Source organism: Rosa rugosa, chromosome 7 (genome assembly GCF_958449725.1).
Source record: "Rosa rugosa chromosome 7, drRosRugo1.1, whole genome shotgun sequence".
NCBI classification, from domain to species: domain Eukaryota; kingdom Viridiplantae; phylum Streptophyta; class Magnoliopsida; order Rosales; family Rosaceae; genus Rosa; species Rosa rugosa.
The window spans coordinates 18,991,697-19,003,943 of NC_084826.1; the positions used below are offsets into that span (position 1 = coordinate 18,991,697).

A 12,247-nucleotide genomic window follows, 5' to 3' on the forward strand; every position below is an offset into this window, starting at 1 on the left:
CAATGTAACTGATATCCATGAGTTTCGGGCCGATGACCACGCTTCTTATCATGATGTAAACTCGAGGACGAATTCTTTTCAAGTGGGGGAGACTGATGTAGAATGACTTGTAGAAGAGTTCGAGGAGCAGCTTGAGAAACGCATAGAGAAACAACGTCGTATGCAAGCATAAGTTTCCTATAATTTTTAGGTTTATTTTTCTTATCTTCATAGACTTAGAATACGTTTAATATTTATTCTAAAAAAAAAAACGTTTAATATTTCAATAAGGCGTTCCACTTCTAGCAGGTTTGTTATTTCCTAGTTCTAAACTAAATAGGATTTAGTCATGAGTTACAACCTACATAAGGCACCCTCAAAGTTGTATTAGGCATTTAACAATTCAGATAACTCAGAGAATTATCTCACTTATTGTCCTTATATTTGGTTCGACGCTTGTCTACCGTTTTCACCTTTCATCCTTATATGTGTCACTGCGTTAGCTACAATCAATTCGATGTTACTAATGTTCTGTTTTCTTTTTGGAAGGTGATGAAGAGGTTTGAATTGGAGGCTACCAAGGAGCTAGCATAAGAGGTTCTCCGTGAGAGGAGACGGAGACAGAATCGAACGGCGGAAGAGAAGGAGGATGCGGTAAATGAGGATAATACAGAGGTTCATATCGAATATGACCGGCGCGGCCCATACACGACTATGACCTTGGCAAAAACCAAATTGGCTGAGGTTTTTAATCAACGTAATGAAAGCCGCACCACGGTCACCTTGGTCCCCGTTAATGCCGATCCGGAAAGCTCAACTGTTGAAGTAAGAATTGATAGAGCTCCGGAAAATATTAAGGAGGCTGTGCGTTTGATAGAGTTTCTTCGTGAGGTATGGTTTTGATGTTAGTTGCTATACATTTGATTGTTGCGAAACTCTTCAGATTGATTTACTTTCTTTTGAAATTGTTCAATTGTGATTCTATTCAATTGACTTCAAATAATTTATGAGTACTCCTTTACTCTCATTTTCTTTTCAAATAATTGATTTTCAACCTTTAAGGCTGATGTAGAATGACTTGCAGAAGAGTTCGAGGAGCAGCTTGAGAAACGCATAGAGAAACAACGTCGTAAGCAAGCCTAAGTTTCCTATAATTTTTAGGTTTATTTTCCTTATCTTCATAGACTTAGAATACGTTTAATATTTATTCTAAAAAAAAATACATTTAATATGTCAATAAGGAGTTCCAGCAGGTTTGTTATTTCCTAGTTCTAAACTAAATAGGATTTAGTCATGAGTTAGAGTCTATATAAGGCACTCTCAAGGTTGTATTAGGCATTCAACAATTCAGATAACTCAAAGATTTATCTCACTTATTGTCCTTATATTCGGTTTGACGCTTGTCTACCGTTTTCACCTTTCATCCTTATAGCTTTCACTACATTAGCTATAATCAATTTGATGTTACTGATGTTCCGTTTTCTTTTTGGAAGGTGATGGAGAGGTTTGAATTGGAGGCTGCCAAGGAGCTAGCAGAAGAGGTTCTCCGTGAAAGGAGACGGAGACAGAATCAAACGACGGAGGAGGAGGAGGATGCGGAGGATGAGGATGATACAGAGGTTGATATCAAATATGACAGGCGCGGCCCATACACGACTATGACCTTGGCAAAAACCAAATTGACTCAGGTTTTTAGTCAAGGTATTGAAAGCCACACTACAGTCTACCTGTTCCCCGTTAATGCCGTTCTGAGCTCAAATGTTAGGTAAAAATTTATGGAGCTCCGAAAAAAATTAAGGAGGCTGTGCCTTTGACAGAGGTTGTTCGTGAGGTATGGTTTTGATGTTAGTTGCTGTACATTTGATTGTTGCGAAACTCTTCATACTGCTTTTCTTTCTTTTAAATTGTTCAATTGTGATTCTATTTAATTGACTTCAAATAATTTATCAGTACTCCTATACTCTCATTTTCTTTTCAAATAATTGGTTTTCAACCTTCATTTATTTCCAATGTTTGCTCTTGTACATCCATGGTCTTCGCTTATGACCAGATTAGATATTTGATCTAGGCACAATGTTGCAGATCTTTCTCCAACAAGGAAGTGTCGAAACAATTAATATTGCAGATCTTTGCTAGGGTTTACAACCCTAGCAGAGCAATAGAGAGAGAAATGAAAAGCTAAAGAAAGATTAAAGCAAATTTTCATACATTGATTCTTCTACGACGCAAAATGTCCGTAAATACCAAACAACTAGTGGCTAGCTGTGCACTGGACACGTATCACAAACCTAGAGGAGACTATTACATAAACTAGATAAACCTAATATTCCATTACCTTATGGAAAGAACTTGGCTGACCAGCCCTGGTCAGGCCACTAACAATTCAACAGCTTTCCATAAAAAAAATAATAATAAAAAAAAATTGGCTAGTTGAAACCCCAAACGGAGAAAACGTTTTTCATTTACCGTCTACCACATCTTTTGTCCAAGCCTCTCTCTCTCTCTCTCTCTTCCTCCCCCCCCCCCCCCCAAATACGGGTTTCCTTCTGCATTCTATAGGCATTCGACGATGGGTACTGGATCTCTGATTTGGGCGGTATGTTTTAGTATTCTAATCCAAAGAGTTCGATCATCAATTATGGGTAATCAGATTTCGATTGTGTTCTTGTTTAGCTTCTTGAAACCCTTTCGATGACAAATGTTGGTTACTTGATTCTAATTGGATACTCTGTTGCAGGTTAATGGATAGTGAAATTTGTACAAGCATGGCCAATCAACCAATAAGTGATTATGAGGAATTACAAGGTAAAGAGCAGTGTGATGATTCTCATTGTGGAGCCTATTGATGATTTGCATGTAGTGAATGAAATTGAAAACAATGTTGAGGCAATTGAAGAGGTCATACTTGGAAAAGAGTTTATGGATGTTGAGAGTGCATATAAGTTCTATAAGAATTATGGTGGCAAACATGGATTCAATGTGAGGATCAGAAACAGTAGAAAAAATAGTGAGAATTTTGTGACATGGGTATGTTATTGTTGTTCAAAAGAAAGTTTATGAGAAAAGGACAAGCGTCGTACAAATGCATCTTATTCTCAACCAGTTGCAAGATGTGGTTGTCAAGTGCATCTGACCATCCTATTGCAGAAGAATGGAAATTTCCAGGTTGTCTCATTTCAGAAAAGTCATAATTATGCCTTGATTAGTACTCCAACGAAGCATTTGCTTAAGGTCAATAGAAGTATATCTGAGGCACAAAAAGCACATGCAGATGATGCTGAACATTCTGGTTTCTCCATAAAAGCAACTGTGGAGTTGATGAGTAGAGAAGTAGGAGGGCCAGAGAACCTTGGATTTTCACAGAAGGATTACATGAATTACATACATAGAAAGCGAATGTCTAAAATGGAAAAGGGAGATGCAGGTGCTATATTGCAGTACTTTCAAAAGATGCAATCTGAGAATTCGTCATATTTTTATTCAATCCAACTTGATGAGGATGACATGATCACAAACATATTTTGGGTTGATGCTCGATCGGTAAGTGATTACAGTCTTTTTTGAGATGTGCTTTGTTTTGATACGACATATAGAACAAATGAATATGGTCGACCCTTTGCACCATTTGTTGGGGTTAATCATCATAAGCAAACAACATTGTTTGGTGCAGCTTTGTTATATGATGAAACAACCGAATCTTTTAAGTGGTTATTTGAGACATTCCTCTCTGCTATGTCTGGTAAGCAACCAGTGACCATTCTTACTGATCAGTCTGTTGCCATGGCTAGAGCAATAAAAGATGTTTTTCCACAAGCTACTCATCGCTTATGTGTTTGGCATCTTTATCAAAATGCTGCTAAGAATCTCAGTCATGTCTTTCATGGATCTTCAGAATTTTTTGATGATTTTAGCAATTTTATGTATGACTATGAGTTTGAGCATGAGTGGCTATTAGTATGGAATGATATGCTTGAGAAATATAGCCTCAAGGAAAACAAGTGGTTGACTAATTTATTTGAATTGCGAGAAAAATGGGTAATAGTGTATGAGAGACACACTTTCACTGCCGATATGAAAAGCACACAGCGAAGTGAATGCATGAATAATGTGCTTAAGAAATATTTGAAGCCAGAGCATAATCTTTTGCGGTTTTTCGAACATTATGAAAGAGTTTTGGCTGATCAAAGATATCAAGAGTTGATTGCTGAATATAAGATGATACAAACAACTCCTGTCTTAGCAGTAAGTGCACATATGCTGCAACATGGAGCAGATGTCTATACTCCAGAGGTTTTCTTGCTCTTTCAGAAAGAATTTGTGAGAATTCATAATTATAGTACTTACAAGGTTGGTAAGTCCGGAATGACATCAGAGTATATAGTATCATATAGTTCTGAACATAATGAGCACTTGGTCAAATATGAAGCTTCAACACAAAATGTTAATTGTAGTTGTAAAAAGTTTACTTTTGTTGGGATTTTGTGTGCTCATGCACTAAAAGTGTTTGACAAGAAGAATGTGAAGAAGATTCCACCGCAATACATTTTAAAGTGATGGACAAGAGAAGCAAAAATTATGAGTATTACTAGTTATCATCCTACTGAGGTTCACAATAATCCTAAGGAGTCGATTGGCAAACGGTATGGCTACTTGTGCCGCACTTCTCGTGATACTTTAACTGTTGCAGCAGATGATGAAGAGTTAACGAGATATGCACATGAATGTTTGGTTGAGATGCTCAAAGGCTTAGAGTTAATAAAGAAAAATCGCACTGAGAAAGAGGGGAGAAGTTCTAGTGATAGTAGAGAAGTGAATACTACTTTGGGTGAAAGTGAAGAGGTTGAGGGAATAGTTCAATCTAATGCTTGTGAAACAACAATTGTCCGTGGAGTTAAAAGAAAAGCTACAATTGGCCGTCCACGTACCAGATTCAAAGACCCGATTGAACAAAAAAAGAGTGAAGTACCAAAGAAAACCACAAAAGCTCCCACAAGAAGGAAAATACCCATGCAGGTACAGTTCTAATCCTTCTAAACTGAATAAGTGAGTTTACTTTATAACTTTGATGAATTACATCTATATTCAAACCATTTGTAGGAATTTGAAAGCAACGGTGTCAGTTCAGAAACACAAGGAAATAGTGAACATGATGTTCAACTATCTGGTGTTTTGACTCAAGTAAGAACATCTTCATATTATAACGTTATAATTTTCATGGCTTATTGTATGTCATTTGTGAGCATCTTCATAATATATCATTATAAGTTATGTTGTTCTACTGATATTTAAAACACTTGCACAAAAGATGTGGTAGACGGTAAATGAAAAACGTTTTCTCCGTTTGGGGCTTCAACTAGCCAATTTTTTTTTTTTTTAATGGACAGCTGTTGAATTTTTAGTGGTTGTGGTCAGCCAAGTTCTTTGCCCAACTTATGCAGCAAAACGGTGCCTTTCAACACCCACAGTCGCACTCCTTATTAGACTAGGAATAATAACAAAACTCTTCACTAGGGCTGGGCGTCTGGACCCGAAAACCCGAGAACCCGGCCCGAACCGATCAAAAAAGCCCGATTCGGTTCGGTTTTGTATTGGAAAATACCGGTTCGGTGCAAAGCCCGACCCGAATTACAATTTATCGGGTCGGTCTCGGGCTTGATATTTTTTGGGACCGAAAAACCGATACGGACCGAATCATCCTTCTGCTCTGCTCTTTCTTCATTCCCCTTCTTCCTCTGCTCTCTCTTCTGCTATCCTAGGTTGGATCACCTGCAAAAACTCTTTAAGCTTAGGATCATCAATCTCATCCTCATCCTCACTCCTCTTCTCTCCCATGCCGCCCTGGCTTTTCCTGATGGCCTCCTGAGCTTGAGATTGAAGTAGATCGAAGTAGATTGATGAAGAATGAACTGGAAGAAAGAGAAGAGTATTTTGCAGTTGATGAAAGACGAGGAAGAGGAAGGAACTGAAGAAAGAATCTGGGATTATGGGTTTTCGGTGAGGATGATCTATGGTGTTGATTTGATGAATATATGGTAAATAAAAACTGCATAATGGGAATTGCTGCAGCTAAGAAAAGAAAGGACCGGGTGGAAGTGGAGGAGAAGAAAAGAAAAGAAAAGAAAAGTTGTCAGTTGTCTCCCACCACCAAGAAAAGTTGCTGGCTTGCTGCAGCTACCAAGGAGAAGAAGAAAAGAAAGGACGGGTGGAAGGGAGGAGAAGAAAAGAAAAGAAAGAAAAGAAAAGAAAGTTGTCTCCACTTTCTTGGTCTCCGCAACTAAGAAAAGCTGCCTAGGAGGAAATAAATATAAACTTTGCAGGCACAATGTCAAGATTGTCTTGTGCTCAAGTGGTTGGGAGTAAGACTTTTGTGTTAGAGGTCGGCGGTTCAAACCTCGCCTCTTACCAAATTTTGGGTATATTTTGCACATTATTGAACTTGCAGACAAAGCTGGGAATTTGGGCCCGAAAAGCCCGAGGACCGAACCGGCCCGTTTGGGATCGGTTTCTATCGGGTTTCACTTTTGAAAAAGCCCGAACCAGCCCGAACCGATTGTTTCGGGCTCGGTCTCGGTTTCACCAAATTTCGGGCCCGACCCGACCCCGAGCCCAGGCCTACAGTCTTCACAGCATTGCTTATTCCCCCTTGCTGGTTTAATTACTCAGAAAATCCAACTTTGCAGTTGCCATGTAGCGGGTTCAAGTTCTAAATGAATATACGCTCATTCTCAATTTTTCTGATGCAAAAAGTATACGTCAGATTCACTTAAATATACAACTTATGTGTGGTTTTCGGGTTTGGATGAAACAAAACAAAGGCTTCCTTTGGCCATTGTATCATAGGTTAAACACTGCATAGGCCTTTCACGAAGAAACACCGAGAGAGATATCTTTTAACTCAAAACCATTTAAGTAGTCCGGTAAGTTGGCATGTTAGTAATCCTAGTCATAACCTTTTCCATTATTACATAATAAGAGACAAATTCTACTGCCGAACACTTCCTTTCCTATAGAAAAATGGTTTGACTACAAAACCGTGCTGACAGCACACGAGGAACAAAGAATTTAGTTTACATTTGAGCTATGCAATAGCTCAACCACAGCAGATACCAGCCCCTTTCCCTCACTTGAGACGTCCAATGCTGGCTTGTCAATCTTCCTGTTTAAAAGCCTGTCAAGTTCACGGCGCAATCTCTGTAACCAAAAACCAAACTATTCAGGCCATTGTTTTGACAATGTAAAAAGTAGTGTATATGCAGCTACTGTACAGAAGTAATAAATTTAACATGAGATCCCAAGAGGCGTTACCCGAATCAACTTCAAAATACTCATTGATGCAGAGAAATGAAGGTAGCCTCCAAGCATCTCAACGCCCTCTCCGGCCGGTTTTGGTTGGGATGAGATTGCCACCAAACAAAAGCAAAGAATAATCTGATATATTTGTAGAGTCTCTGATGTAAATGCTGGCTGTCTTCACTTTTTCACTGTATACCATGTAGGGCAGAGAGAATAAATGAACGCCAGCATTGACTGATCCAGGATGGATATCAACTTTACCAACTTCTTTGGTGTAGAATGCTGTCCGCTTTCCTCTTCTTTTACACTGCACAACATTTGGGTAAAGCCCAGCACAAAGAATTGCAGACACCATCTCCAAGTCATGGCTGTATTGATTGTAAGCCTGCACAAACATACTATGGTCATCTTGCCAAATCCTCCTCTTTTTAGACAGACATAGGCCACTTGACCAAAATACTTGGAAGGAAAAACTGGGGAAAGAAAACAGTTAAATAAGTGCAGAATAAACAAAATCAAGCAATGGGACCCTTTTTGATTGTGAAATGACAAAACATTAAAAGGACAATATATATCACTTGAACAAGAAAAACTGGGGTGTTCTGTTGGTAAGAATTCTAATTTTTGTTTCTTGTCTTGCAAGTTAAAGAGAGTAGTAGGAAAAAGAATCAGAGAAATAAAATTAGCAGGAAAGGGAAGAATAGACAGACTGAGTTCGGAACGTAAACCTAAACAAACTTTTGAAATTGTTTTCAGTTTTTATTTACACCTCCCCCAATAGGTTTTATTCCTTTTCTCTCTAACTGTCTCTCTTAATTTCTCTTCTCTCCCCTCTCCTATCCTTCTCCCTATCCCTCAATAAACAAACAAACAAACAAAAAGGATACCAAATGAGCCCTTAAAGTTTAGGAGCTTACATTAGCACCCCTGGATTTGTCGACAAAACCAATGTTTCATAATAGATCTACAAACTGCACCCTCATATCCTCCATCATCTGCAAGGTTACTGGTGATAAAAAGTTATCCCAACAGAATGATTTTTCTGATCCATTACGTTTTGTATCTTTCCATCCTTCAAAAGCTTTAACAACTACTATGTGATCACTGCATAAACAACAAATGTCCAGATTAGCCAGAGAACCAAGGTCAAACTTCGGAAATTCAGCAATGACGTTCAGCAAATGAGCTAACCTAAAAGAATCACCAGCAAAGGATCTTTTTGCAGCATCAGCTTCCTCTTTCCTATCTATTGGTAGGATAAATGGGTCTCGATGAGCTAGGGCAGCAGCAATTGTTAACGCAGGATTAAGGCATTGAAAAATAGAACCCATTAGAAGCAACTTTCCAATGTTTGCAATGGTAGTGTGCAAAGATGGCGACCTAATAGGAAATATTTTTCAATCAACTATGGCAATGATATTCAGTAGAGACATAATTGCATAAAATGATACATACCAAGCAGAGTAAGCTCCTCCATATCATCTAAAGCTCTAATAGTTTTGAGAAGTTCGATGGCATTTTGAACTGCAAGAGAATCTGGTGGTTGAAGTGCCTTTGCCAAAAATGATCCAACAGCTCCAGGCTGCAAACTCTTTATATGGAGGCATAACTCTTGCAAAGGTGTCCGGAGAATTTCAGGTAACTGATATTGGAGCATTGCATCGTGAATCATTTTTGTATATAGTCTGTAACAAACTCCAGGTTGGACACGGCCAGCACGCCCTCGTCTCTGAAATCATCTCACCAAACAAATAATGTTTCAGTTAGCAAAAAAGATCCAGCACATGTTTTTTTTTTTTTTTTTTTTTTTTAAAAGGCAAAAAAGATCCAGTTTGGCAGGGTCTCAAGAAGTAAAATACAAATAAAGCAAATGATTTGCTGCTACTCTTGGTATTATACCTGATGTGCTGAAGCCTTTGAAATACATGATGGTAATAGACAAGCCAACTTGTTCAAAGCATCATAACTCGTTTCCTTTGCCTTTCCACAGTCTATGACATACACGACATCATCTATGGTAATACTGCTCTCTGCAATGTTTGTTGCTAGCACAATTTTTCTACAAGAATAGATAAAGAAAATATAAAATTTGGAAAGACAGCTGAAACAAAGTAGGGGTAGGGATACTACTAATGAACTATTACACCATGGATCTTGCAGAATAGTATAGTGATTCCACCGATGTTAGCACACACAAATACAATTGAACTGCAACATCTATTTTCAGTCAATCCAATGAATTGAAGCATACTCTCAACATACGATTTACAACTATACAAGAACCAACCGAAACACCATATGGCCCAAGAATTAAACATCATAAGAAAATTGATCTACAGAAATTAGATGCTAAGATCAAATGATGGTCCTGCTCCATGCCTGAATTTAAATGAAATTTTCCAACACAATATGCTTGCCTTTTGTTAGTGGGAGGACGATCAAATATTTCTCGTTGATTGACAGTAGGCATTGACCCATGCAGGGGAAGAACCATGAACTTCTCAGGATCTCCAAGGAATCTATTTCCCTTAATTTTGCCAAGTAACTTTGATATATCATCCCAGCCCATAAGGAAAACAAGAAGTGCTCCATCTCTCTCATAGCGACATATATGTTCCACAGACCTACACATGATATGATGATTACAAGGCATTAATAAAGGACATAAATTCATTTTGAACATAAAAGTAGTCTTCACTATCAAGACAAAGAATCTTCAGTAAGAAAGACATGCATATTGGACAGTCAGATGCGACGATGCACAAAATTCTTCAAAGATGCAACAATGCACAAAATTCTTCAAAGTAATAAAACACCAGGATGGCCCTTCAAAAAAAAAAAAAAAAAACCAGGATGGTGATAAAGCAAGTGGTTTACCAGACCCAAATCAAGCTGTGAACCAGACCAAGCTTCTAGAGACTTTCATGTAGATGTGCTGTAACTTTTATAGCGAATATCAATATCAACATCCTGCAGAAATAATGTAGGAACTGCTGAAGCTATAAACCGGAAAACCTTAAGGATCTAAACAAGGTTATTCAAAAAAAAAAAAAAAACAAGGTTATCAAGGATTTTTGTGCACCAAGAGTGGTACAATTTGTCAATACATAATTTTGTATGCAAGTTTTAAAATTGATTTGGTAAGAAACTTAGAATGATAGGAAAGTAAGATTGCCTCAAATAGTTCAGTTAAGGGATCTTTCTTGGAGTCTTGCTGTCTCCTTCTCCTGGAATTTCCCCTCTCCATCTTGTCGGACTCTGACTTGACTATATAATGAGTTTTCTCCAAAAACATCTTCTAGAAATAGCTCTGCCACAGGGAACGTTAATCCCTGCCATTTTGAAAGAACGCAAAAGCTTATAAAGAACATGTGTTGAAAAATCTCATAGACAAAAGTCTTGTTAGAGGATTATATCAATAGGGAATGATCCTATCAATTACCTTGTGGAAGATGTTCGGAACTTCTCTTACTCGTAGTAGCACCGCTCACCCACAAACCGATGGTCAAACCGAGGTTACGAATCGAACATTGGGAAATATGATTCGCAGTATTAACCGAATCAATGGGACTACGTCTTGCCACAAGTTGAGTTTGCCTGCAACAATTCCGTACATCGATCTATTTGATGGACTCCGTTTTCTGTGGTGTATGTCTCTCCGCCAAAGCGCCAAAGCATGTTGTCGACTTAACAAATATTTCAAAAGACAAAGGATTTAGTGTGGCAGCGGAATCTATGGCTAAAGAAGTGCATGGAGTTCAGGAAGAGGTCAAGAAGAAGCTAGAGTCAAGCAATGCAAAATACAAGGCCCTTGCAGATTCTCATAGGCGAGAGAAAGTGTTTAAAGAATGAGATTATGTTATGATCTACTTGCGCAAAGAAAGATTCCCCGCTGGCACTTATAACAAGCTTCAACCCCGCATGTATGGTCCATACAAAGTGTACAAAAGATCAATGACAAAGGCATTCCCGAATCCATGGGAATTTCAGAGACTTTCAATGTAAGTGATATCCATGAGTTTCGGGCCGATGACCACGATCATGATATAAACTCTAGGACGAGTTCTTTTCAAGTGGGGATACTGATGTAGAACGACTCGCAGAAGAGTTCGAGCAGCAACTTGAGAAACGCATCGCGAAACAACGTCGTAAGCAAGCATAAGTTTCCTATAATTTTTAGGTTTATTTTCCTTATCTTCATAGATTTAGAATATGTTTAATATTTATTCTCAAAAAAAAAAAAAAAAAAAAAAAGAGTTCTAATAAGGAGTTCCAATTCCAGCAGGTTTGTTATTTCCTAGTTCTAAACTAAATAGGATTTAGTCATGAGTTAGAGTCTATATAAGGGCACCCTCAAGGTTGTATTAGGCATTCAACAATTCAATAACAATTCAAATAACTCAGAGATTTATCTCACTATATATATTCAGTTCGACGCTTGTCTACCGTTTTGACCTTTTATCCTTATAGCTTTCACCGCGTTAGCGTTCTGTTTTCTTTTTGGAAGGTGATGGAGAGGCTTGAATTGGAGGCTATCAGGACGCGGGCGGAAAAGGTTGTCCGTAGATGGAAACAGAATCGAACGGCGGAGGAGAAGGAGGATGCGGTAAATAAGGATGATACGGAGGTTCATATCGAATATGACCGGCACGGCCCATACACGACTATGACCTTGGCAAAAACCAAATTGGCTGAGGTTTTTAATCAACGTATTGAAAGCCGCACCATGGTCACCTTGGTCCCTGTTAATGCCGATCCTGGAAGCTTAACTGTTGAGGTAAGAATTGATGGAACCCCGGTCAATATTAAGGAGGCTGTGCGTTTGATAGAGGCTGTTCGTGAGGTATAGTTTTGATGTTAGTTGCGGTACATTTGATTGTTGCGAAACTCTTCAGATTGTTTTTCTTTCTTTTGAAATTGTTCAGTTGTGATTATATTCAATTGACTTCAAATAATTTATGAGTACTCCTTTACC

At 38.3% G+C, this 12,247-nt stretch overlaps 1 protein-coding gene and 1 pseudogene across 1 annotated transcript; one reads left to right on the forward strand and one right to left on the reverse strand.

Annotated features, from left to right (window-relative positions):
* Positions 1–693: 693 nt before the first annotated feature.
* On the forward strand, positions 694–4,533 carry LOC133722970 (protein FAR1-RELATED SEQUENCE 5-like). Its single transcript, XM_062149811.1, has 6 exons — positions 694–870; positions 1,473–1,744; positions 2,717–2,784; positions 2,840–3,006; positions 3,127–3,416; positions 3,573–4,533. The coding sequence occupies exons 1-6, from the start codon at positions 694–696 to the stop codon at positions 4,531–4,533; spliced, it is 1,935 nt and encodes a 644-aa protein (XP_062005795.1).
* Positions 4,534–6,778: 2,245 nt separating this feature from the next.
* Positions 6,779–11,234, reverse strand: LOC133721909 (DExH-box ATP-dependent RNA helicase DExH1-like; annotated as a pseudogene).
* Between the last annotated feature and the right edge of the window lie 1,013 nt (positions 11,235–12,247).

Coding starts and splice junctions, on each gene's coding strand:
- LOC133722970 (XM_062149811.1), top strand. CDS start 694: ATGACCTTGGCAAAAACCAAATTGGCTGAGGTTTTTAATCAACGTAAT. Junction 2,785..2,839: donor TGATTATGAGGAATTACAAG/GTAAAGAGCAGT, acceptor ATTTGCATGTAG/TGAATGAAATTGAAAACAAT. Junction 3,007..3,126: donor GTGAGAATTTTGTGACATGG/GTATGTTATTGT, acceptor ATCCTATTGCAG/AAGAATGGAAATTTCCAGGT.